The sequence below is a fragment of the Protopterus annectens genome, chromosome 16.part0 (genome assembly GCF_019279795.1).
Source record: "Protopterus annectens isolate FY-2018-M chromosome 16.part0, PAN1.0, whole genome shotgun sequence".
Lineage (NCBI taxonomy): Eukaryota > Metazoa > Chordata > Ceratodontiformes > Protopteridae > Protopterus > Protopterus annectens.
In genome coordinates this window covers 674,877,707-674,903,147 of record NC_056750.1, presented here as the reverse complement: position 1 = coordinate 674,903,147, position 25,441 = coordinate 674,877,707, and the positions used below count along the sequence as shown (strand labels likewise).

General features: G+C 42.7%; 1 protein-coding gene across 1 annotated transcript in view; it reads right to left on the bottom strand.

The window, feature by feature from the left end:
• The window catches only part of EHMT1 (euchromatic histone lysine methyltransferase 1), a 1,716,251-nt gene that overhangs the window by 402,056 nt on the left and 1,288,754 nt on the right, over nucleotides 1-25,441 (bottom strand). Inside the window, exon 23 of the mRNA XM_044058169.1 lies at nucleotides 21,447-21,614. Coding sequence (XP_043914104.1) covers nucleotides 21,447-21,614 — 168 coding nt within the window. The remainder of the gene's footprint in view (nucleotides 1-21,446; nucleotides 21,615-25,441) is intronic.

Sequence of the window (25,441 nt, the reverse complement as noted above, 5' to 3'; positions counted from 1 at the left end):
TCACCTAGAATATAACGAATATTCTGGCAAATTAAATAAGATGTATTCCACCATATGGCATAAATAAAAGTGTTAAGCGAATGCTTTAGCATTTTACATTAAATTGGTTTGCTATTACTGATATCACTGATAGTATTACTTAATAAATGTTGAGGTGCAAGGCTATTCGAAATATCAAGAAATGTATTACTGAAGTGATGCAGCAGCATCCAAATGGAAGTGATATTAGAGGGTGTGACGACTGGGGAGAGATGGGCGAAGGCTGCCAGCCTAATCAAATAGAATTTGATATATAATTCTGGCATTTGTAAATAAATGTAAAATACAGGCATGTTTTCTTGATAATAAATGTAAAATACAGGCATGCTTCTTGAGTGTAAAGAATACTGTGAAATGTGGAACTGCAAAATATGTGACAACATTGCACTCTACTGGCCCAGTGAAGTATGTTGTGACCCTTTCATGTTAGAATTTTGCTCCAGTGCGGCTGGATGAAGGTTTCATGCCCATTGTTTTAAGGCTAAAGTTTATGACCAGAATTTAGATTTGGGATGTGCTTTACTGCTCTAGTTTCTGTTAGAATATACATGTGAAATGTCTTCCATTGTTGTAAGTTTCTGTGCAGGTGTTAGACTGCTAAATAATGCAGTTTGTGGCCTGAGAACTCAGACCAGGTGTTAAGATGATGCAATATGAAAACTGTGAAAACCTAAGTGTCAAAAATTATGTCATTTGGGAGGGCCTTAGAGACATGTTTGTTAGTAATGTTTAAATACTATTTCTCACAAGAGACTAGAGCATTTTGACTTTGGACATCCAACTTATCAGCACTCTGCCTTGTGCTCACATGTAAGTTTTAGCACTGTGATTTCTTGTAGGAATAGTTAAAGCTAGTAAAGATGAATTAGGTATTTTTCTTTGAAATCAGACTTGTCCTACTGTATTATTTTAATTTTCTGTGTGATCTCTGAACTCTTAAATATCTCTGTGGTGTAGTAGTTTTGTCTTGTATTTTAATTATTTATTATTAAATATCTTTAAAACCTTCTACCTGTGGCTGGTTTGTGTAGAGACAAGCTCTAGAGTGCATTGCATATCTACAGAGGTTATTGTAATAGGCCACTCTAAAGTAAGCCTTGACTGTTAGTCATACTACCATTGGATATTAATATTGCACAGTAATAATTGGACACCCTTTTAAGGACCTTTTAGTAGCTATTAGTTGGGTGGTAGCAGTAATTGCTACCATATAGTCTGGGTAAAGGGGAATCTGTGTCAGACTTTCCCAGGAGTGTCTGAGAAGTTGTATAAATACTTATCTCAAAGTGTGTGTGTGTGTGTGTGTGTGTGTGTGTGTGTGTGTGTGTGTGTGTGTGTGTGGTATCAGCTACTTGGCAGGGACACAAAGCACTGGTTGGACAGAGAGGGTACTGGAGGTTTTAGCTTGCCCAGCTAGGCTGAGACCTGGACCCTATAGCTGTGCCAGTGGGGAGTCTTATTGGGGACCTGGTGAGCAAAGGAGCAACCAACCCCAGACTGACTGTGATCTCTGTTTGCACTTAAGGGAAATTGTACTTTACTGTGTTCATTAATTATCCTTTCCTCTCTTCTACGAGACTACCTCCCTGGTGTTAGTGGTGAAGATTGAGGCTCCTTGATTGCTGGGCCAGGGCACGGTCGTCACAGAGGGGTCCAGTCACATTGCTGTAGGGTTGATAAGAATATCCGAGGTGAAATTTTTTGTTGCGTGTTTCTCTACAAGTAGTATTTTTGGGGACATGTAGATACAGTCTGACCATGTAGGTGGTTGCTAACATTACCTAAGAAGCAACCTGAGTGATAGGTGAGTGACCGTTTACTGGTCAGTATCCAGTCTAGTATTGAATGTTGGTCAGTTTTGTCAACTCTAGTTGGGGATTGTATTAACTGGAAGAACCCATATAGATGCATGAAATTTGTGGGATTATATGCGGTCCAAGTTAGCCAGTCTGTATTAAAAGTCACCTATTGCTATGGTTTCCTGAGAGAATGTTGAAGATGTCCAGTGGAGGAAGTCCTCAATTATGGCAAGGTTGTTTCCAGGAGGGATAATGCTGTTGGTCTTTCGGCTTTTTCCTGGCAAGGGGTCGCCACAGCGGAACTCTGGTCCGCCAATGACTGGCAGTAGATTTTTACGAAACGCTGAGGTGCCAGCTCGATGCCCAACCTTCAATGAAGGCACGCCCATTTTATGCACGCACGTCTTTCAAACGCTACCCAACCGCAGGGAAGACATGCAGACTCCACACATAAGGCACTCCCAAGCCCAGCCGAGAATCGAATGGGAGAACCTCTTGCTGTGAGGTAACGCTACTGGTGTACAATGGTTATGGGTTTTTCTTGGGATTTATTTTGAATTTACTGAAGAGGAGCTCAGCATTATTGAATTTTCGAGGATTTGGTTCTAGGTGTTGAGGTTTGAGTGTATTCTTATAGATAATAGCTACACATCTCCACCATGTCTGTTTAATCTATCCATTCTTTTGATGTTGTAAGCCTTGGATTAGTATGAACACAGCATGGGTAACCTAAACATTACAATTTACTGCACAAAATCATTCCACAAAGACACTCCTCTACAGAATGGTCAAAGGGCATCATCTTGGAAGCAGGTAACTCTAGAGACTGAACCAAACTGAGTAATGCTGCCTACCCTCCTCCCTTTTTGGCAAGATCAAAGTACCTTCAAACAGACTGGCTTGGAACCTTGGAGTTACCAAGGAGATTACCTGGATGCCCTGACTGGCATATGGTGCATGCCAAGCTACTGCACATAATTCAACCCTCTCCAAGATTAACAGTACATTATGGCACCATGTTAACAAAAAAGGGAGGAGACTATAAAGTATAAATGCATAATCTAAACCTCAAGATCCTCCATTAAATCAGATATCCTCAGCTACTTATTTTTTAATCCTTCATTGTTCAGGTTAATTTCCCTCAAGTCAGTGGCCTATTTTCAGTGGATACTTAAGATGGTATTTATACAATGATGGGAAATCTGGTGAGGGCATCAGGGAACCTCCCTAATATTAATATAATATTAGCTTTAAATATGATCACATATTAGTCATCGCACTTCATGTGAATTATCATTTCTACGAACCGTTGAAACGGAAACAAAAATAGCGACTGACAAAAAGTAGAACGCAGAAGTGGTGAATGTTCGAATTCTATACAATTCGAACATTCACCACATTTCCGGAACTATTACTGTGCAACACACAGTAAAGAAAGATTTTGCAGGGGGGCAAGTCCCTCTGCAACCCCACAATCCCTGCTACTTGTATATACAAACTCTGAGATCACACTACAGTGAGAGAAAGGGTACATTTCCTGATCCCCACTATAGTGCGGTCTGATTTAAAATGCAGAAACTCAACAGCAAATGCTGTGGTGCATTCTCTGTTGTGCATTTCTACATTTATGAATTAGTTCTTTCGTTACTATCAAAAGGAGCGTTTCGGACTTTCGTAAATCGAACAAATTCCAACTGCTCATTTGAGAGTAAACATGAAAAATCTTAAAAGGAGAATAGGTATATTACAATGGTGTGCTGCAGTAGAGAATATGTATATTACAATGGTGTGCTGCAGTAGAGAATAGGTATATTACAATGGTGTGCTGCAGTAGATGCACATATTGTTTTAGAAGATATCAGATTATTAACAGAGGAAGAAAGAACACAAACTGAAAACCTTTGGAATGGTGTGGTAGTTTGGAATATGGGGAAAAAATGTACTTGGGCATATGTATATTATGTCAAAACACCATTAAAATATTAGATGTAACCATAGTGGAACTAGGACTAATTATGGTAATGGATGGAAAAAATGGGTGCACAGAATTATACCTTTATATGCATATGTAACAATTTTTTATTTTATTTAACATTTGTTAACCAGGAAAGTCAAACTTGGAACAAAGCCAATTTTCAGTGGAGGCCCAGGGAGAAATGCTCCAGACACATGCCTTCGAGTTGTGGGAGGAAACCGAAGCACCCAGAGAAAACCCACACAAACGCAGGGAGGATATGCAGACTCTGCACAGAATGCAAACCAGCAGAGAATCGAACCGCGAAAAAACGAGAAATTATTAAAAATATTCTTGAATGTGTAAATGTGGACAGTGCAGTGGTCATTTTAATTGTAATTTAAGAAAAACATAGGTGCAATTGTGATGTTAAAGAAATTCTGAAAAATGGATAGTGTGTGGAAGAATAACCACCACAGCTACAAAAGGAACAAAATTAGGACAGAATTTGATCATATTTTAATATCTGACAGTTTAAAAGCTAAAGAAAAAGGAATCAAGTATGCCAGATTTTCGGATCATGTGGCTATATGGGTTAAAGTACAGGAAATGAAGCATATATACAAAATAGAAAAGGAATAAAGAGAATTAATGAAAAGGAATTAGATTTAGAAGAGAAAAAACAACTTAAGGAATTATGGAAAAATATGAATATGACAGTTTTATGAGAATGGGACTGTTTGGTGTCTTAATTTTAAACAGAAATAGACAAAAAGGTTTTACAATGTATAAAGAAGGAAAAAAAGAGAGAAGATATAGGATATTAAACAAAAAAAAGGTCAGAAGTTCCAGTAAATACCGTCCAACAAAAATGTGATTAAAATAAAACTAATAAATGTACAAAGAAGTGAGCACTTCCATGTAACAGAAGTTTCTTCAGACAATTAAAAATAAGAGAATTAAAGAACAAGGAAGGAAAGCAAATAAGACAGCAAGAAGGAATATAGAAAACAATTCCAATACATACTCTGTAATTCCTTAAGAGAGAAGGAAACATAGAACAAGTTTATAAAGGAGAAAAATTAAACAGACAATGCATATTTACAACAAAAAACTATGGAAGGAAGTACAGTTGTGTACCTACCATAAATGTAGATGTTCATGTGTATTCACTGTTGCAGTCATTACTCTTGGGTTGAATCCCAAAGCTGAGGTTGGGTGGCTGGGCTAAATAGGATTAGGAGAGGCTATGAGGCCCTGCAGAACTGCAGTGGCAAAGCCTGCTCTGGACTTAGAGTAAAGAGGCAAGTGGTAGTGCTTTGTGAAGGTGTGCACTGAACTCCAAGTTGCAGCCTCTAAAATATCTTTGGTTGGTACTCCTCTGAGGAAGGCTGCTGAAGTGGCTGCTGTGCTGGTGGAATGAGGCCTAATGCCCTTAGGCACTGATTTGCCATGTTGAAAATAGCAGAAACGGATGCAATGGCCTATCCATTTAGAAATAGTCTGTTTTGAGATATGCTGCAGGATCACCAGGAAAGGCTAAGACACTAAAAGTTGCTCAGTCTTTCTGAAAGCTTTAGTTCTGTCCATGTAGAAGTGTAACTGCCTGTGTATGTCCAAAGAATGCAGAATTTTCTCACTCTTGTTCTGTGGATTTGGATAAAAGGTAGGCAAGTAAATGGTTTGGTTGAGGGCCACACTGGACACCACCTTAGGCATAAATGTAGGGTTTGTCCTCAGAGAAACCCTGTCTGGATGAAAAATGATAAAAGGTTCCAGAGCCATGAGTGCTTGTAACTCCGAGAATCGCCTTGCAGAGGTTATAGCTAGGAGCAGAGCCGTTTTCCAGGATAAGAATTTTATATCTGCTGTTGATGCTGGCTTGAAAGGAGGCAGTGTGAGTTTTTCCAAAACATATTTGAGGTCCCAGGCTGGAATTGGTGCTCTCCTTGGAGGCCTAATGTTTTTGGCCCCTCTAAGGTACTGCCTTATTGAAGGATGAGAAAAAAATAGGTGGTTCCGTATTGTAATGGGCTGAAATGGCAGAGGCGTGAATCTTAACTGATGAGAAATAAAGGCCTTTGGTTCAGCATCTCAGTTAGGCATTGTAAAATCTGACGGATATTTAGTACACACGTGTCAATGCCTTGTTCCTGGTTCCAAGCACAGAATCTCTTCCATTTTTCTGCATAAGATTTTCTGGTACTGGGCCTCCAAGGTAACATCCATAACAGCTTTTGAAAGAGGAGTGTTCAGAATGGCTACATTATCCGCTATACTGCCAGATTTAAGGTCCCGAGTTGGCTGTGCAGGATCTGATAGTTTTGTTGGGTCAGCAAATGAGACGTTTGAGGCAAAATCAATGCTGGACCTTGAGACAAGCTCTTTAGGATTGGGTACCAGTGCTGGCATGGCCAGTCTGGTGCAATCAGAATCATTTTCTGCTTCTCTTGTCTGACCTTAAGGAGTACTCTGGGAAGGAGAGGCAGTGGGGGAAAAGCATATACTGTTAGATTTTTCAAGCTGAATGATAGGGCGTCCACTTTCCATGCTTGCTTGTGATAAATCTTTGTGCAAAATCTCTGCAATTGGCAGTTGCGAGGAGAGGCAAATAGATCTATGTCTGGGCATCCCCATTTCCTTATTATCATGCGGAAGACTTGTGGATCCAGTTTCCATTCATGGGGATCCATGAGGTTCTGCTTAGTTCATCTGCCAGAGTATTTGTTTTTCCTGGCAGGAATTGTGCTTGCAGGTGAACATGAAGACCCAATGCTGTGTCCCATAAGGTCATTGCTTGTCTGCAGAGGGGGTAGGAATGTGTACCTCCCTGCTTGTTTATAATACCACATGACAGTAGTGTTGTCTGTCTTCATCAGTAACTGTCCTGGATGAAGCAGGTCCTTGAAAGCTGTCAGGGCATTTTGAACAGCTAGCATCTCTTTTTGATTGATGTGAAGATGCATCTGGTTTGCAGGCCATGTGCCCTGAGTACATTTTCCTGCCATATGGGCCCCCCAGGCATAATCTGATGCATCCGTTGTCAGTGTCTGTCTGGCTGTGGGTAAACTGAATGGCAAAGCCTGGTTGTGGTGACAGGCTTCTGCCCACCATCAAAACTCCTGTTGTAGGCAGGGGATGAGTGCAATTACTGTCTCCAGGCTGTCGCAATGCTGAGTCCAAACACTTTTTAGATACCATTGTAGTTTCCTCATATGCAGTCTGGCATATGGAATTAGTAGAATGCAGGATGCCATGAAACCCAAGGCCTGCAGGAATTTCCTTGCAGATAAGTGGGTTTTTGTTGCCAATTTCTTGAAATAAGTAGTCAGTTGCTTTTGCTTGTCTGGTGTGAGATAAGCCATCTGGGCATTTGTATTTAAGCTTGCACCCAGGAATATTATCTCTTGAGAGGGCACTAGTTTTGATTTCTTTTCATTTACTGTTTACCCTAGGCCAATTAGTAATCTTTTTACAAACGCCAGATGCTTTAGAAGAGTGTCTGTTCTCTGCTTGAATTAGGCAGTCCAAGTAGTGTTATATTTGAATTCCTTTTTTGTCTGAAAAACGCAATTACTGGTGCCAGGCATTTTGTGAAGACCCTGGGCACAGTAGATAAGCCAAAGGGCAGTGCAGAGAATTGGTAATACATTGATCCAGCTATGAATCTGAGGTATCTTTTGCCAGACTGTCTGATTGGGACATGCAGGTATGCCTCTTTTAGGTCCAAAGTTACGAGCCAAGCCTTTTTGCCCAGCATGGGCAGTAGTTGCTGTAGAGTCAACATCTTGAATTTGGGAACTTCCAGAAATGTATTTAGTATAGACAGGTCCAGTATTGGTCTTCAGGTTTTGTCCTTTCTGGGTACTAGGAATAGTTTGGAGTAAAATCCTTGCCCCTGCTCCTGTTGTGGTACTTGCTAAATGGCCCTCATGTCCATGAGGGCTATAATTTGTTTTTGTGCTTCTGCTGATTGATTTGTGGCAGGTTTGGCATACCCTTTGACCTTGGTAGAGTGTGAAAATGGAACCTGTAGCCTTGGGACACTATGTTCAGGACCCATTTTTCTTGGGTAACCATTTGCCAATTTGATGAAAAAAGTGCTAGTTTTCCCCCTAAGTGGGCAGTCGAAAGAAAAGTGCTTGGATCTGGTAGAGGAAAGTCATTGGGACTGTTTCCTGTAAGGTTGTGATTTGTCTCCTCTGCTTTTGGAGGTAGGAGCGCCCCATTGCTTAGGCCTGTATGAGCCGTGGGGCTGAGATCTGCCTCTTTGAGGTCTGTCTGACACTGGAAATTACCAATTTTTAGAAGGCCAATTCCTGCTAAACCTGGGTGGCTGCACCTGTAAGAAATCCTTGCCTGTCTGCATGGATTTAGCTTTATCCTCCCTTTTTTCAACACCTCTTCTGTTTTAATACCAAACAAAGTATCATGCTGTAATGGTGCATCTAATACTTTTGCTTTAACATGATCAGGCAGATTCTGTTCCTTTAACCAAGCATGCCTTCTAATAACAGAACCTGTAACAGCGGCCCTGCAAGAGGCCTCCAGTGAATCATAACTACATTGCAAAGTATGCTTTCCCACTTGTTCAGCTGCATGCAATAAATCCTGCAATTCCTTGTTCTCTGAACATTCAGTATGTCAACAATTTCTGTTTAAGCAGTGACATTAAATATTGCTGATACTTAAGCATATGAAACTGACAATTTAAAGCCCTCACAGCCAAGGTAGCAGAAGTGTAGACTCCCCCCCCCCCCCATCTGTCTAGAGCCCTAGAATCCCTATTAGAGGGGACAGAGTTTTTTGCAGTGGAAGCTTTAACCCCTTTGGGACCCTGAGATATAGTTTCTGGGTCAGCAGCGAGGTTTTTGTATAGGAATTTATGAGAATCTGGGACCCTGTAGTATCTGTCTGGCTTAGCAGGTGCAGGGGGTAAAGAGTCAGGGGACAGTTCAGACTCTGAAAATACATCTACAATGTCTAGAACAGGTGGAATAGCAAGGGGTCTGTGCTGAGGAGGTAGCAGAAAGTCCCTGAGCCTTTTCTTAGATTCAGAATAACCTTGGCCCTCCCAGTGAAAATGCTCCCTCATAGTATGCAGGGTTTCCCCAAAAGAATAATCTTCAGGAGGAGAGGCTGAAGGAACGGATTCTTCAGCATCAGAATTCTCATAGGGAAGCATGAAGTAATCATGTTCAGAAGCGGAATCAGAGGAAATAGAAACCTGATCAGAAGAATCATACTCTGTCTCTTGCCTAGGCCTCTTATCCGGATGGGGATGGGAGCCCCTGATCAAAGTAATTAGGTCTTCAGCCATTTTGAGCATCTGTTTTTTAGGCATGGAAGTCTGAGTAGGAGAATGCTGTACTTGTTTCTTTGTCCTTATATAGTTGCGAAGGTCTGAAGACACCCTCAGAAGTCGATGCCTGCTCAGCGGCTCCGGACCCATCTGAGGGAATGATTTCCGAGTGTCCAGTACCTTGAGTATCCAGAGGCCAAGTCAGCTCCACGTGGGAGTCGGTAGCGGCCTGTGCCTCTGAGGTAGTGGGCGCTAGGGGCTGCAAAAGCACCTGAGAGCCGGCAAACCGGCGACAGGCCTAGAAGAGGCATTGTCGTCTGTTTTGGACCTCGGATGCCTATCCTTTTTCTTGTCCTTGCGTTTTTGTAAACTCCGGTTGTCGGCTGTTCCAACGGCATAATATAATTAAATCTTCAGCCAAAGTAATGAAATGCAAAATCGAACCGATGCTTGATAGTGCATTGGTTAAATCTAGCACAAAACAGACAGCTAGTAACGTTGTGATCAGGGCCTAGGCAAGGAATACAGTAAGAGTGAAAATCCTTATGAGGTATTTGCTTCCCACAAGAAATACAATTGTTAACTTTTTTTGACATCGGTCTGGAGCAAGAAAAAAAGTTTCCCCAACAGGGTACTTAGCTTTAATGAAGACTTCGGTTCTGAAATTCGGATTCGAAAATCTCAGGAGTCGGCCGACCAGCACTTGTGAACTGCTTTTGCTTTGGGCACCACATGGCAAGAAAGACTGAAGAGAATGACATCGGCTGCATCTTTTATACCCCTGGCGCACTAACGTCAGGGAAGAGGAGACAGCAACCGACGCCGGACCTAGACTTTGGAATTCTGGCCAACTGAGGGTAGCCTGCCAGCAGGATAACCCAAGAGTAATGACTGCAACAGTGAAACATGATGAACACCTGAATGAAATTTTAAAAGATATCAATGTGAATTCTGCAACAGGAATGGACAGAATTGAATATGGTATGTATAAAGAAATTGAGAGGCAAAATTTATTTTTTTATACAATTTATGAATGAATGGCTAGAAAGTGGAATTAAAGAGAGATGTACAGGAGTTTTAAAATTTATATTTGAAAAAGGAAAGAGGAGATAAAAAATTGGAGATCTAAAACACTGAATAAAATTTTCATGAGAACAAAAAGGTTACAAAAAATAGAACATATGACGAAAATGTATTTGGAAGAAAAGGAAGTTAAGAGTTATTATGGATAAGAAAAACTGATATAAATAAAAATGTAGAGGCGAAGGTTATGATACGGAATATAAGTAAAGCCTATGACAATATTCAATATAAATCATTATGGGGAATTTTGCAGGCATATAATATAAGCAAAACATTTTACAAGTAATAAAATCACTTTACAAAAGGAACCATGAAACTATTGATATATGACTGGGGAAAAATAAAAGTAGAATGTGGAATAAAGCAGGGCTGCCCAGCTAGTAGTGTAATTTTCTCATTAGTTATGAATGTAATTGTGAAGGAAATAAAATGTCAAGTAGCGGTCGATACAAAACGATGAAGGAAGTTCCAAATGCCAATAATGTATAATTATGTGGATGATATTGTACTAACTGTTAAAAAGAAAGTATGGATGGAAGTAAATGAATAAATATAACATTTAAAAAATAATTTAAGCATAAATAAAGCAAAAAGTAAAGGATTTGGTGTGAAGGTACGATAGAAGGTATTGAGTTCAATGAAAAATATATAGCTATATTAGGAATAATATTTGGAAGGAATGAATAAAGACAATAATGGGATAATGTACTCCAAGTACTAAAGGATAAGACTTTTTTGGAAATCATATAGATTTTCTTATAGAAGAAACCCACACTTATTGAACACGATGGTAACAGGAAAAGCTGTTTATGTTGCAAACATCTACACGATTCCTATGAAGTACGAAAAGGTACTGATGATTATATTTTCTTTTATATGGGCCTCTAGATTGAATCCAGTCAAGAGAGATTCTATATATGAAAGAAGAGCAAGGAGGCTTGGGTTTAATAAACCCAATAGTACATGCAGCATCTTTAATTTTATATGAGGTATTAAAAGGAATTATGAAGGAAAAAAAAACTTGATAGAAGTGATACAAATAACTGTGAAAAGGAATGGAAGTTAAAAAAGATGTAACGGCATTGTGAATGAAGTAATGAAAGAGTACCAAAACAAAATTAGAAGTTATGTACTCACCATAACGTTCCATCTGAGTAGGTGTATTCATTTGTCTGCAACCTGTGGGTTATGGATCCGCTATCGGATCCGAACCGGCATGGTTTTCCAGCTATGGATCCGAGCTCTCAGCTCCTCCCCTCACCCATAATGCCCTGCTCTCCCTACATGACCTCAGATCGAGTTTGCCAACAATAGAAATACCCTAAAAAGGGTAACACATAATATGCAGGAAACTGACAAGGCCAGGATAGGAGGGATGGTTGCAGACAAATGAATACACCTACTCAGATGGAAAGTTATGGTGAGTACATAACTTCTAAATCTGAAGTAGGAGATTCATTTGTCTGCAACCTGTGGGACAGAGTCCCCAGCTACCTGAATCTTGGGTGGCCATCATGGAAGGATATTCGAGCACGAGCCAAAGGATGCTCTACCTCTAGATGTAATATCCAACTTGTAGTGGGACAAAGGTATGAGATGAAGCCCAAGTGGCTGCTGAACAAATATCATCCAGAGGAATCCTAGCTTTAAAGGCCGCTGAAGTAGAAACTGACCGGGTTGAATGGGCATGTACTCCAGTGCGGGCCTTCCAGAAGCTTGATAAGCCAATAAGATGCACTGCGAAATCCAGCGTGATAAGGAGACTTTGGAAATTGGTTTACCCAAATTGAATTTAGCAAAGGAAATAAACAACTGGTCGGATTGCCTATGACCAGCTGTCCTGTTTAGATAAAATCTAAGTTGCCTGTGAACATCTAAGGAATGTAGCTTGTATTCACCTTTGTTTTGATATTTAGGAAAGAAAACAGGGAGGTTAATGAACTGATTAATATTTGCTTCAGAAGCTACCTTAGGAAGAAAGGACGGGTTGGTCCTGAGGTATACACGGTCCGGATGAAAGACCAAGTAAGGAGGCTTGACGAATAAGGCTTGAAGTTCTGAAACTCTCTTGGCCGAGGTAATGGCTACTAAAAAGGTAGTCTTGAAAGACAAAAATTTCAGATCTACCGTAGCCGCAGGTTCGAAGGGGGGAGCGGTCAAGGCCTGAAGGACCAAAGAGAGGTCCCAAGGAGGAACCACTTGCTTTACAGGGGGCCTGAGGAGAAAGGTACCTTTTAGGAAAATCTTACACAATTTGGCAGACATCAGTGGACTGGAGTCTTGACCAATATGATAGTGAGAAATTGCCACAAGTTGCACTTTGACCATGGAACTGCTGGCACCATCATTAAAGAGAGTGGTTAGAAAGTCAAGCACCAGAGGAAGGGGAACTGTGAAGGGGTCTAGACCTTGCCGCTCCGCCCAAATGGAGAATCGTTTCCACTTACTGCGGTAAATTTTCCTGGTAGATGGTTTATGAGCCACCACCAGGATGGCCTTAACTGGAGACAAAATACCGGGAGTCCTGATCAGGAGTGGAACTGGAGCAGCCAAGCGGTCAGCTTCAGGTTGTCCAGATTCGGGGTTGATAGGTGGGATGGGTGAGATATCAGATCCGGAATGGGATCTAGAATCCAAGGAGGATTCACTGAGTGAGACCTTAGGAAAGGGAACCAGATCTGTCGAGGCCAGAATGGGGCAATGAGAATCATTCTGCACCCCAACCGAGAGGCTTTCTGAAGAACTTGGAGCATGAGAGGCAAAAGGGGGTAAGCATAAAGAAGACCGGGTGGCCAAGCATGCACCAGAGTGTCTCTTGGGGTATCTCCGGAAGGAGGTATTAGAGCGAAAAAACTGTCGCACTTGGTGTTTGAGGGAGACGCAAAAAGATCGCAACAAGGAGTTCCCCACCGTGCGAAGATGCGTTTCGCTACTTGAGCATTGAGAGACCACTCGTAAGGGGAGAGAATGGTGCGACTGAGTTTGTCCGCAAGGATGTTGGACCGACCCGGAATATGCGTTGCAATGAGAAAGCGGTTGGTGGAGATTGCCCATTCCCACACTCTCATGGCTTCTCGACAAAGAGGGTAAGACCTGGTTCCTCCCTGTTTGTTGATATACCAGACAGACATGTAGTCTGACTGAATCGCAAAAGTTCCCAAGGGAAGAAAGGCCTGGAGTGCTTGCAACGCTAAGAGCACTGCTCTCATCTCTAGAACATTGATATGCAGTAAGGTCTCTGAATCGTTCCACGTGCCTTGGACCGTCCGGCCTGAAAAATGCCCCCCCCCGCCCACCCGAGGCGGGAGGCGTCCGTGGTCACCGTGGCGAGAGGGGGAGAAGCACAAAAGGGGCGGCCTCTGTGGAGATCTGGAGAGTGGAGCCACCACAGGAGGGACTGCTTGCAAGCCTTGCTGATCGCAATGGGATGATGCATAGGAAGAGCAAGATAAGACCACTGAACTAGGAGTGTCCATTGAAGGATGCGCACATTGAACCTGGTGAGAAGAAGAAGAGCTATCGCTGCTGCCATGGACCCTAGAGCCCTCAGGACCAACTCCGCCGGAACTGAGCTGGAGTGGAGAATGGCCCGCACCTGGAGCTGCAGATTTTGAATTCTGTCCGCAGTGAGGAAGGCTCTTAACCGTCTCGTGTCTAACCTGGCACCTATAAAATCTATGAACTGCGTAGGAGCTAGGTTGGATTTTTCTGTATTTATTGTGATGCCCAGACGGGGAGCTAGATGGAGAAAGGAATCTCGCGCCAATAACAGTAGATGCCTTGTTGGAGTGGTGAGAAGCCAGTCATCCAGGTAAGGGAAGACCTGCACCCCCTGAAGCCTCAGGTGGGCCGCTACCACTGCTAATACCTTGGTGAACACCCTGGGGGCTGTGGTGAGACCAAAGGGAAGGACCCGGAATTGGTAGTGACTGGCTCCCAGCCGGAAGTGGAGAAACCTCCTGGAGCGCCTGTCCATTAGTATATGGTAGTACGCATCCTTGAGGTCTATGGAGCACATCCAGTGATTTTCTCCCAGAAGGGGGAGAATAGACTGCAATGTGACCATTCGGAACTTCTCTTTGGGAACTGCCAGGTTCAAGACTGAAAGGTCTAATATTGGTCTTAGATCCCCCGTCTTTGTTGGCACTAAAAAGAACCTGGAGTAGAACCCTGATCCGATCTGGTCTGGGGGGACGAGCTGGATGGCTCTTTTCTTTAGCAGATGGCCAATTTCTGCCAAAGCGGCCTCCCACTGACCGGGTGGAACGTCGGGGAGGGACTTCAATTTTGGAATGTGATGAAATGGGATGAGGTATCCTCTGGATATGATGCAGAGGACCCAGCGGTCTGATGTTATGGACTCCCATGCCGCTAGGTGCTCCGAAAAACGTCCCCCGACTGCCTCCAGAGTGGAGTAGCCGGGCAACCCTTCAGGGCTGCTGCGCGGGCCGTTCAGAGAAGGGTTCTCTGGACCCGAAGTTCCTGGGAGCCCCTCTGCCCCTGGGGCGGCATCCTCCCTGTCCTCCTCTGCCACGGAAGGACTGGTTGTCCGGAGCGGGTTGGGATTGCTACGACTTCCGGAACCACATCTTCTTCTGGCCCTTTTGGTTCCTAGAATAGGGCCTCTGGGGCACAGAGAAGCGGATTCCGACGGCAGACAGTGTCTTCCCGTCCTTTTCGCTCTGGGTCAAGGTATCACGAACCGTTTTGCCAAAGAGGGTAGAACCATCGTAGGGAGCATTCGCAAAAGACGCCTTGAAGGGCTCCGTGAAATCGCAATGACGGAGCCAGGCCTGACGTCTATTAACTAGGCCTGCCCCTGCGGCTCTAGCGGCACCTTCCGTAGCATGGGACAGTAACCGCATAGAGGTATTAGTCATGGACCTGAGAGTGGCCATACGGGTGGAGTGCAACAACTTGTCCTCCTCCGACATGGACTCTGGGGGTGATGCAGCGTATTCCTTGATAAGGTCGCGCTGCATCCTAATCACATGTGCCAGGTAGTTCAGCGCCCTTACTGAAAAGGTCGCTGAACTAAACATCCACTTCCCCAAGCGGTCCATCATCCGAGACTCCTTGCTCGGGGGATGGACTGAGGGACTCTCCTGAGCAAGTTCCCTCTTGGTGGCTGCCGCCGTCAACATGGCATCTACCGGAGGCCCCTTACTCCAATGGGCACGGTCAGCCGGGGGACTAAGTATACGGTCAGGCCTTTTTGGGATTGGCTCCACGGTGTCCGGTTCCTTCCACGCCCTGGTGGTAATCAGGTCCACCAGGGGGTCGGCAGGAGGGGACACCCAAGAGGTAGACGGGCCCGCTTCAAATGCCTCCAAAAACACTGACTCGTCCGAGGAAGACTTGGGGGCAGACCACCCCCCCCTTATGCGAAGCATTTCCATGATGTCTCCAAAGGGGACATCCTCGGGGGGTGATCTTGGGGAGCCTTCCCCTTCCTCCAAGTCCGTGTCTTCAGTGAGAGACTCTGGGGAGTCTATGTGCCTCCTTTTGCACGTATGTTTGCGAGGGGCATCCTCCGGGGGGCTGTCAGAGGACTCCTCGCAAACTGTGACCTGTTCCAAAGGAACAACTTGGGGCAAAGGAGCGGGCTGTCCCAAAGGCCGGATGGTGGAAGCCTGGCCCAGTGCAGATGGAGCGCGGGACGGAGCCGAAGCAAGTGCCGGGGGTCCGGAAACCCTCAACAGGGCCCTCTACACTACATCAAAAGCAGAGGGGGAGCCGACCTCGACCAAAGGATCCGATAATCGGCTCCCCCTAGGATCCGAAGAGTGGATCGGAGCCGGCACCAAAGCACTCTGATCCGAGGGGGCAGTGCGCTCCGACACGGACGGCGCCGAAGGAGCACTGATCCCCCCGGATCCGAAGCTCAGATCCAGGCTCCGAGGTCGGATCCGGCACTCGAGGGCAGGGTCGGATCCGGTACCAGTACTATTGGCGCCACCCACCCCGCTCCGAAGCTGCTCGGCTCCAACTGCTCGAACCCGGTAGCGGGTCGGAGAAGGAGCTATAGGTTTAAAGAAAGGTCGAGCTCCCCAGAGGGGGCAGAGCACTCCCATCTGCATCTGGGCCTGGATGAACCTTCTCATCATCCGGTCCAGATCAGCATCAGATAAACTGTACGTTGATCTCGACGAGGCTACCGAGGTAGGCCTTGAGTGCCTCCTCGATAGCCTCGACGGAGATCGGGTCTCCTCCTCCTCAGGTCCCGGTGAAAAGCAAACAGGAGACCGGAGCCGAGGAGGGGGAGAACCAGCAGACAAGGAGGCTGGAGGAGAAGCCCGCTTGGCAGGCGGGGCCGAAACAGAGGTCTCGGCCCGCCGCTTATGGTGCTTCTCCCTCTGGTCCTTCTTTCTTGCTTCCCTCTCCTCCAAACCACTACAGGGAGGTTGAGTCCCAGGAGGAGGAGGGGGAGCCAGGGAGGAGGGAACCGTAGACACGGTACCCCCCGAAGGAGTGGTAGCCGGAGCCGAGTCCGGGGGCAAAAGTCCCGCTAGGACCAGCTTCGACCTCCGCTCCTTCAATGCCCTGGGGTTGAACCCTGCACAAATGGAACATCCAGAAGTGAGGTGTTCAACCCCAAGGCATCGAACGCACAGAGTGTGGCCATCAGCAGGGGAAAGCTTATGGCCACACTCGGAGCACTTCGAAAAAATAGCCTTAGGTTGTTCAGACATCCTAAGAACACTAGCTATTTACTTACTAGTCTAAAAAGTAAAATCTAACTAACCAAACAAACACAGGCCCAAACACACACTACACACCAGCGAGGGGAGGGAAACTAAAAGTTATAAAAGTTAATAAAACTAAACAACTTTAAGCTACAAGGGAAACCTAAACTTTCACACAAAACTGTCGGAAAAACTTTGAATTTAACACTAAAAATAGCTGAATAAACACTTAGCTGTAGAGCTCTCAGAAACCAATCTGGTCACCAGCGCGGCAAACTAGATCTGAGGTCATGTAGGGAGAGCAGGGCATTATGGGTGAGGGGAGGAGCTGAGAGCTCGGATCCATAGCTGGTAAACCATGCCGGTTCGGATCCGATATCGGATCCATAACCCACAGGTTGCAGACAAATGAATCTCCTACTTCAGCTCTAGTCTTATGGAAAATAAAGAACATATGTGAAAAAAATTTTAAGGAATTGTACTTAAAATATTATGAAAACATTTTATTGTACTGATCAATGGAAAGATTTAGAAATAGATAACAAAAGCCATAATGATGAGATTTAACTATAAAAAGGAATGTAATGATTTTTTAAGGTGATGGTCTATAAGATAATTGCCAGTTAAGGCAAATATGCCATACAAGAAAAAGCAAGGCAAAATATGTAATAAAATGTGGACAGTTTGAGACTGAGCATGCATTTTTGAAATGTGAAAAAGTTAATTTGTGGAAAAAAATAAGTAAACTAAATGGAGTGAAAAGTTGAAATGTGAGCAAATATATGGACATAATGGAATTATTATAGTGCATGAAAACAGGAAAAAGTGAAGAAAATGGACAGTAATATTTTGTTTCATGGACTATATGGAACGAGACACTAAATGAAATCAAATACAATGGAAAATGGACTGACAAAGATTCAGGAGAAAATAATGTTTTGGTGATGGATAAAGGAGTTGGGGGAAATGTGTAAATTGAAGTTTATAATGTATGGAGATTTGTAAATATATAAATATGGAATGTATACATCAATAGAAAAAACATTATTTTCAACAGATGCCAGAGGATCTTTCACATCCACCTAAGTTACCAACAACAGAAGAAGGTGGGACCTGGGTTTAAAATCTCATCCGAAGGACAACACACTCAGGAATGGAGCACTGCAGAGTCTGCAATTAAATCATCTGCGGTGAGAAGATAACCCACTATCCTCTGGTCCTACAGGTCCAAAGAAGAGTGTACTGTGTGCATTTGTCTGCTGACGTGCCATCTGAGAAACATGCCTGCTTCTGTATAGCTGCACATCATATCAGCCATACCACACAATTTGTCATTGTAAACCTTGGCTCTAGATGACTATCATTGTTGAAACGACATCCCAACCCCCATGTGCAAAAAAGGGGGAATGGGGGTGTGGATTGATGAACTGCCTTCTTAGCTTTTTCACCAGTTAAGCTCTAAAACATATTAGGGAACAGGTACTGTACACAATAAAACTTCACAAAGGCTTCCTTTAAAAAAGGCCTCTGAATCTTAAACAACTGGCCATTATTTATACACAACTCTTAAGCAGAAGATCACACTGTCTATGCTTTTCTAATGCACTCAACTCCAGTTAGAAATCTGGAATAAAATCTATGATTACACTGGAGACATTGAAACTTAAACGGACATCTTCATCGACTGACAATGTTTTAGATAAAAAAAGGAAGTCACTGGAAAAAGAACACATTTCAGTTGCTTTTTTGGGCCTAGTGACAAGGTGTTTGGACAGCAGTTCTCCTTACAGACAATGTGGTATAAACCCAACAAAGGATGTATAACAAAAATTAAGGTTTCAAAACATGAACAAACTCCCAGATATGCTATTTGGCAAAAGACATACTCTTTGAAAAGCCAGTCACAAACTTAATGAAATGGCCAGAACAATTCTCCTAAAGAAAGATCTTTGGAAGTAGACTTTAGGGTATGAATGGAGTAATGTGCAATGTGTTTTGAACCAGAGTCATAGAATGAAGATGTGTGCATGGTAGCAGATGAGATCCCACTTCTGCAAAAGGAGAAGATCATCCAAGCCTCCTTCTCTGAGAATCTGGAAGACTTTAAAGGGTCTGTGCATTTTTACTGTGCGCCACTTAGGAAGCAAAGGGAGAGGAAGCTGACACAGAACAGTGGTTGGAGACATCACCCTCCCCAACTTGCACTTAATCCTGCAGTAGCTACAACCATGACAACCCCATGCCTGATATGAAAACTTGACAAACGCTCAATTAACAGGGACTCATAATAATGGAGTATGAATATGGCCAATCTCCAACAATTAGAAGACACCTATGAAAAGTTCTAAAACTTAATCACAAAACATTTCTTGAATTCCCCACTGATGCTCCCTAAGCAATAATGGTAGATTGGACATGGGTCTCTAGGGACTAATTTTTAGATTAGTCAATGTTTAATAGACACTTCATCTTTTCACATCTCTTAAGAGGCAGATCATCCTGGATGTTTCACATGCATGAATGAAGACTGTTTTTTGCAGTCACTGAAGTTGAGGACTAGCTCAGAGAAATAGGTACTAGGTGTGGCAGAATAAATAGTATCCATGAGAGTAAGATACAGTGGGACAAATAACCACAAAAGCACTGTATAGAGTAAAGCGATACACCGGACAGAATATAATCACATAACAGTTTATTATTAAACGTCACGAGTAGCACAAACACGTTTTTCGTCACAAATTCAGACTTCATCAGACTGATGAAGTCTGAATTTGTGACGAAAAACGTGTTTGTGCTACTCGTGATGTTTAATAATAAACTGTTATGTGATTATATTCCTGAGCTGTCCTGTGCATCGCTTTACTCTATACAGTGCTTTTGTGGTTATTAGTTGTGTTTGCACTGTTTGTTCCTTTGCCGTTATACAGTGGGACAAAGTTGTATGTAAACGAACACCTTAAGTTCACAAAGTGGCCACACATCAAAGATGAAAGACCCTGGGAGCTAACATTCAGAGTAACATCGCCACAAAACAGAACTGTTGTCATTTGAGACTCAAGATCAGATTCTCACCAGTCATGTGCGGGAGTGGACACACTGAAGCAAGTTGTCTGCCATGCAGATGAAGGGAAACTAAAGCAGAGAACTGCTAACTTGCCCTGCTCTACTGAAAACTGTGACTCAAACATCTGTTTACTGCTTTCTGCAAAAGAAGCAAAAGGGCCTTTTAGACACACTTGCCAAAACGTACCCTGGGGCACTCGCTCAATTCACAGCACAGTTTTGGGACTATACTTTTCTACCCGTTCAACCTGAACACAGTAACGTCATGCATTCCGTTCTGCTTCTAAACCTGAACAGATTATTCTATTTACAGCCTTAACTGTGTCCTATTGAGAGTTTACTCAACAAGCTATGCACTCCATTACCTTTTGGCATTTAGCGCTACCTTTCACACTCAGCAGAATTCAGCTTAAAAGTGATTTATAAACTTTTACTATCATCTTCAAAGCACCCTCATGTTAGTTTTCTATTAAAATATTTAACATTAAACTGAGGAAACACCATTCATACAAGAGCCCTTTTGTCTACAAAATGCAGGAAGTTAAGATACACTACCAGCATAGCCCAAAAATGCATAGAGAATATAACCATACACACACACACACACACATATATATACATATATATATATATATATATTATACATGTACACACACACAGATATATCTATATGGGTTTACTTTAACTCACTGAACTTTCAATTATTAAAATCTTAGTTGGTTGACTCCATTTCAGCAAAAGACGATTTCACTGAAAGCACGGACTACCGAGATTCTTGCCCTGGGGAAACAAACCACTTGACCATTGTGAAAAAAACTCAATGGAAGGAAGCTAAACCCACCCAAGTGGTGGGCTTTACCCCCCCCCCACAACCCCCCCCCTAACAAAATAATTCAACTCTGAGATAGTACTACACTGGGAAAAGGGCAAAGTTCACCCTGGAATCCAATTGGTTTGTTTCCCAGGGAAGTGGAGTCCGCCAACTATGATTCAGATAACTGAACATTTGGTGAGTCAAAGTAGACCCATATATTATATATATATATATATATATATATATATGCATACATATATATACGTGCGCGCACACATACACACACATACAGATAGATAAATACATATGTATAGATAGGTACGTACACACCAAAATATATACAAGCAAAGCTAAAGTCTTAAAGTTCTATTACTGTGATTATCTATGCTACTACTACCTTTACAAACTTAACATATTTAAGCAATATCTTTCACTGACTTATGAAACAAATATGAAGCCTCTAATCTGGATTTGCCTGTCAAAGTAATAAAGAAAATGAAAAAAAAAATCTTACAGCAATCAAAAACAAATCTATTACTTCACTGCGTGCTTGATAAGATGGAAATATTTACATTCAATTTGGTGTTTTTTTCTTCATCCACTACCTCTGTTCAGCACATACTTTAAAGTACAATAATAAAGTCAAGAGATGCTTTTTACTCCAGGATTTCTCTGCTAGTACTGCTGAAATAAGTGTAACCTCTACCTGCAAATTGTCTTTTCGTGGTCACTGGGCTGCTCATGGATTCCATCTTTTTCCTTTTTCTTCAAATGAAGAGCCATCCAAACTTCAGAATTCAGACTGGCACACTCGAGAGGTGTTTCACCTTCCTTATTCTTCAAGTTAACTTCAGAACCATGTGACATGAATAGTCTACAAATTAAGCAGTCAGCTCCAAGTTAAGCATAAGGCTGTAATAAACATTTTAAGCATACATCATCTTCATACCTGGTAGTACAAAGCAAAACAGAAAAGTTACACAGTACCTACCACATCATCAGACTCTACAGGAGAACTGGGTTATGGCCATCTACAGTCCAGTCACCATTTCAGTTACTTGTCTAAACACAGACTGTTTTATCAGTCTAATCTCTCTAACTGGGCAACCACCCTCAGTGTAGAAGGAATACTTGTAACAGGAGGAGTGGACCTTTTCCACCACTGTTATTTCCCATCACAATTAGCTTGGACTGCAAAATAAAAAGAACTGGAATAAACCCAGTAACTATAACTGGTAGAAATGTAGAGAAGATCTGCAAAGTAACCCTGTCATTATAGACAACTGCAAATGGTCCCTCACATGATCAAGCCTTAAATACAAACTCTTAACAGCAGTAACATACTTCCGGCTGCTTTCCTGACTAAGTATCTTAATTGCTGGGTACTCTATGGTCAGTCACTCATTCTACATTAAATGTAAAGCTCTTTGGGGAGTGAGATTATCCATGAATACCATCATGGTGGTTTATGCATGGCAGCCTTGGCACTGCACTGTCATCATCTTCAAGCCTTTAATTAGACTGCTGTTGGCTTGTATATGCGAACAGGTAACTGGATTTCCCCTTTACTTTACTAAGATCAGGATTTAATCCTACCAGTAACAATACAGGTGGATTGGAGACACTAAAATGGCCCTAGGTGTGAGTGTGTGCATGTGTGTGCCTTCTGTGGAAGGTTGGGCGCCGGGTTGGCAACTCGACACTGTAAAACTCCACTGCCAATCATGAGCAGACAGGTGATCTGCTGTGGTGACCCCTAACCGGGAAAAGCCGAAAGAAGAAGAATATTAGTAACATCTACAAAATTAAGGTATTCCATGAAATAAAGATATGGGTTTCTAAAAGTGGTAAGGTCAAATTTCTAAAATGAAATTCAAATCTCAAGGAAAAAGGGAGCTTTTTGATGGGATGTGTGAAAAATCAAATCTCTTAAGACTTTTCATATATCAACTTGTGCAAATACTACCTCACAATACCATCAAACAATTCAAAATCTTCTGATCCCGTACAAAAGGCAAACCCAAAAATGCAGGGTAAGTGAAACTTGAAGACTGTGTTACTGTCAAGTACAGATGTGTATGTAAATGTACAATAACAGTAGCTTATACTAGACCTCTGCTGCAGTAGCCTAAGCTATACATGTGCTATACCCAAAGGACCTGACAGCTTTCAAAGCTAAAGACTGCCCTCCACATATCATGTCAGCAGCTCGAGCAGAGCTACATATAGAGACAGAGTGCAAAAAGAAAAAAAAAGCTTCAGAGTACTTTCGGCCCAAAAAGGAGGCAAGAACCCTGCAGAACAATGCTAGGAAACAAACCAAGCAGTAAACTATGTACAAAAGGGTGAAATATTCACACTCCCTCAAAACAAGAGAGAAAACCAGAAAAAAGGGGGTGGGGTTAGGTTGGACGGAGGGGGAGGTACTGCAATAGTGATCTATAAAAGAGCATGTACTGTTATGGCAAGTTTACTTACACAACTCTATGTTCAATCATAGATCACAGCTGCAGTAGCCAGTGAAACCGGTAGATCACCACAGCTTATAATACCAATAAAGACTCCAGGAGCTCATGAAGAATAGTCCTAGCAAAGCCAAAAGGGGAATCCAATCTAATACTTTAAACTCTGCTGGAAGTGGCTTATTATGGTGAGTTTAACAAAAAAAGCATGAAACAAACACCGGAAATGGTCGGCTGTCCCTTCTTGTCCATACTCTTGCAGGAGACAAACAGCAGATCAGCTTTCCTGAAGACTCTAGTCTTTTTTCTAAGTAGCATCTGAGCAATATGGACAGCCAGAGCTTGAAATCTTTGCTCCCTTTTTTATTGGTTTGGGGGAGGGGGGTGGAAATTAGTCCGGCAGCTTAAAGTAAATGTTGTGATTACTTTAGGCATTAAAGGGTTAGTTCTCAAAGAAACCCTGCCCTTGTGACAGAAGAGGTAGGACTGAGTCACCATTAGGGCTTATTCATTTAATCTTCTAGCAGATATCAGAACAAGGAATAAAACAGGATTACATGTCAAGAACCTCAATTCAGTCTGATGAGCTGGACCAAATGGAGACAGAGTAGGCTTTTCAAAAATAAAGTTACGATCCCAAGGAGCCACCAGTTTCCTAGATGGAAAGATGTGCAAAATCCCTTTTTAAAGACCAACTTGAGCATTGTTAGAAAGGGTGGAATCAAAGGGCAGATGAGCATAAATGTCCAATAAGTTCAACTTGAAAGAGAAATAAAAAAGGCCAGAGAACAGTAATGCACAAAAATAATAAAGAACCAAAGGCAGCCAGGTCTGAAGGTCCTGGTTCTTGAACTGGCACCAAACAGAACATATTTTCCACTTGCACATATATGATTTCCGGGTAGCAGGTTTTTCATATCCTTCAGTAACCGCTACACATCCTCAGAAAACAGGTTCCTAAAAAGTACTCGCACACTATCAACCAGGCAGTTAGCTTAAGATTTCTCAGGTTGGGGTACATCAATCCCTATTTTGTGAGAGAAAATCTAGTGTATGGGGAACCTTGTGGTAATTGACCTTAGCCAGAATGAAAAGATGGGGGAAATCACTGCTACCTGAGCTAAAAGGGAGTCAGCACCACAATTTTTAGAGTCCCTTCGCAACCTCAGAGAAACCGTGGTTATCAGTGGAGAAGCATACAGCAGTATCCCCATCCATGGTAATATGAAGGTCTCTATCTTCCAGGTTTGTTTCTAAGTTCTGAAACAGAATTTCTCTATTTGTCTGTTTTGAAAGAGGTAAAAATCTACTTGAGTTGTTCCCACAGCTGGATCAATTCTAGAAAGACCTCAAGATGAAGTTTCCTTCTGTGGAGACTGGCCTGTTAATCCCCAAATTCTGATAAATCCCCATGCAGAACTGCAGGGACATCACTACATTTGGGGAAGGAAAGGATCTTCTCAGGAATACAATTCCGTGGGAAGGAATAAGAAGGTTTCTGAAGGTTGATTTAAAAACCCAGGCTGAAATGATGACTGAACAGCTTGTAATTTCTCTTGGCAACTATAAAAAAAAAGTCTGCAAAGATAAAATAATTATCCAGATATGGAAAGATGTGAATCCCCTAAAGTCTGCAATAAGCAGGGACTACAACAAAACACTTTGTGAATACCCTCTGGAATTTCACCACCACCAAGAGTAATTGAGAGAATATACAATTGTGTAAAACCTTATGTCCTTCTCTTCACTGTTGCTGTATTCATAATGTTAGGGATCCCCTGCCTAGGGCAGCCCAACGTCCGGCCAGTTTACCAAAGCCTTAGGTTGCTTTAAGGTATGCTGTACATCAGATTTATGCTCCTCACTTAGCATAGGGCATAAAGGTGACATTTGGACATACCATCCTCAGAAGTGAAAGCCCCAGTAGGAATGCCAGTCTGAGAAAAGCAAAGAGGTAACCAGTACATCCAAAACACAAATGGACCAGGGGGAGGAGGGAGGGAGTGAATACTGCAACAGTCAACAGAAGGGCATCTACTGTTACGGCAACATTTTACACAACTGTAGTATGTCCTTCCATTTCAATGTTGCAGTATTCATAACATTGGGTAGAGTGCCAATGCTAAGGAAGAAACTTGAGAGGAGGAAGGACAGACAGAACTCTCTAGGAAACCATGAATGACCACAAAACCAGCTCTAGGTCTGGAAATTCCATCCAACTTGTACTACTTGGTAAAAG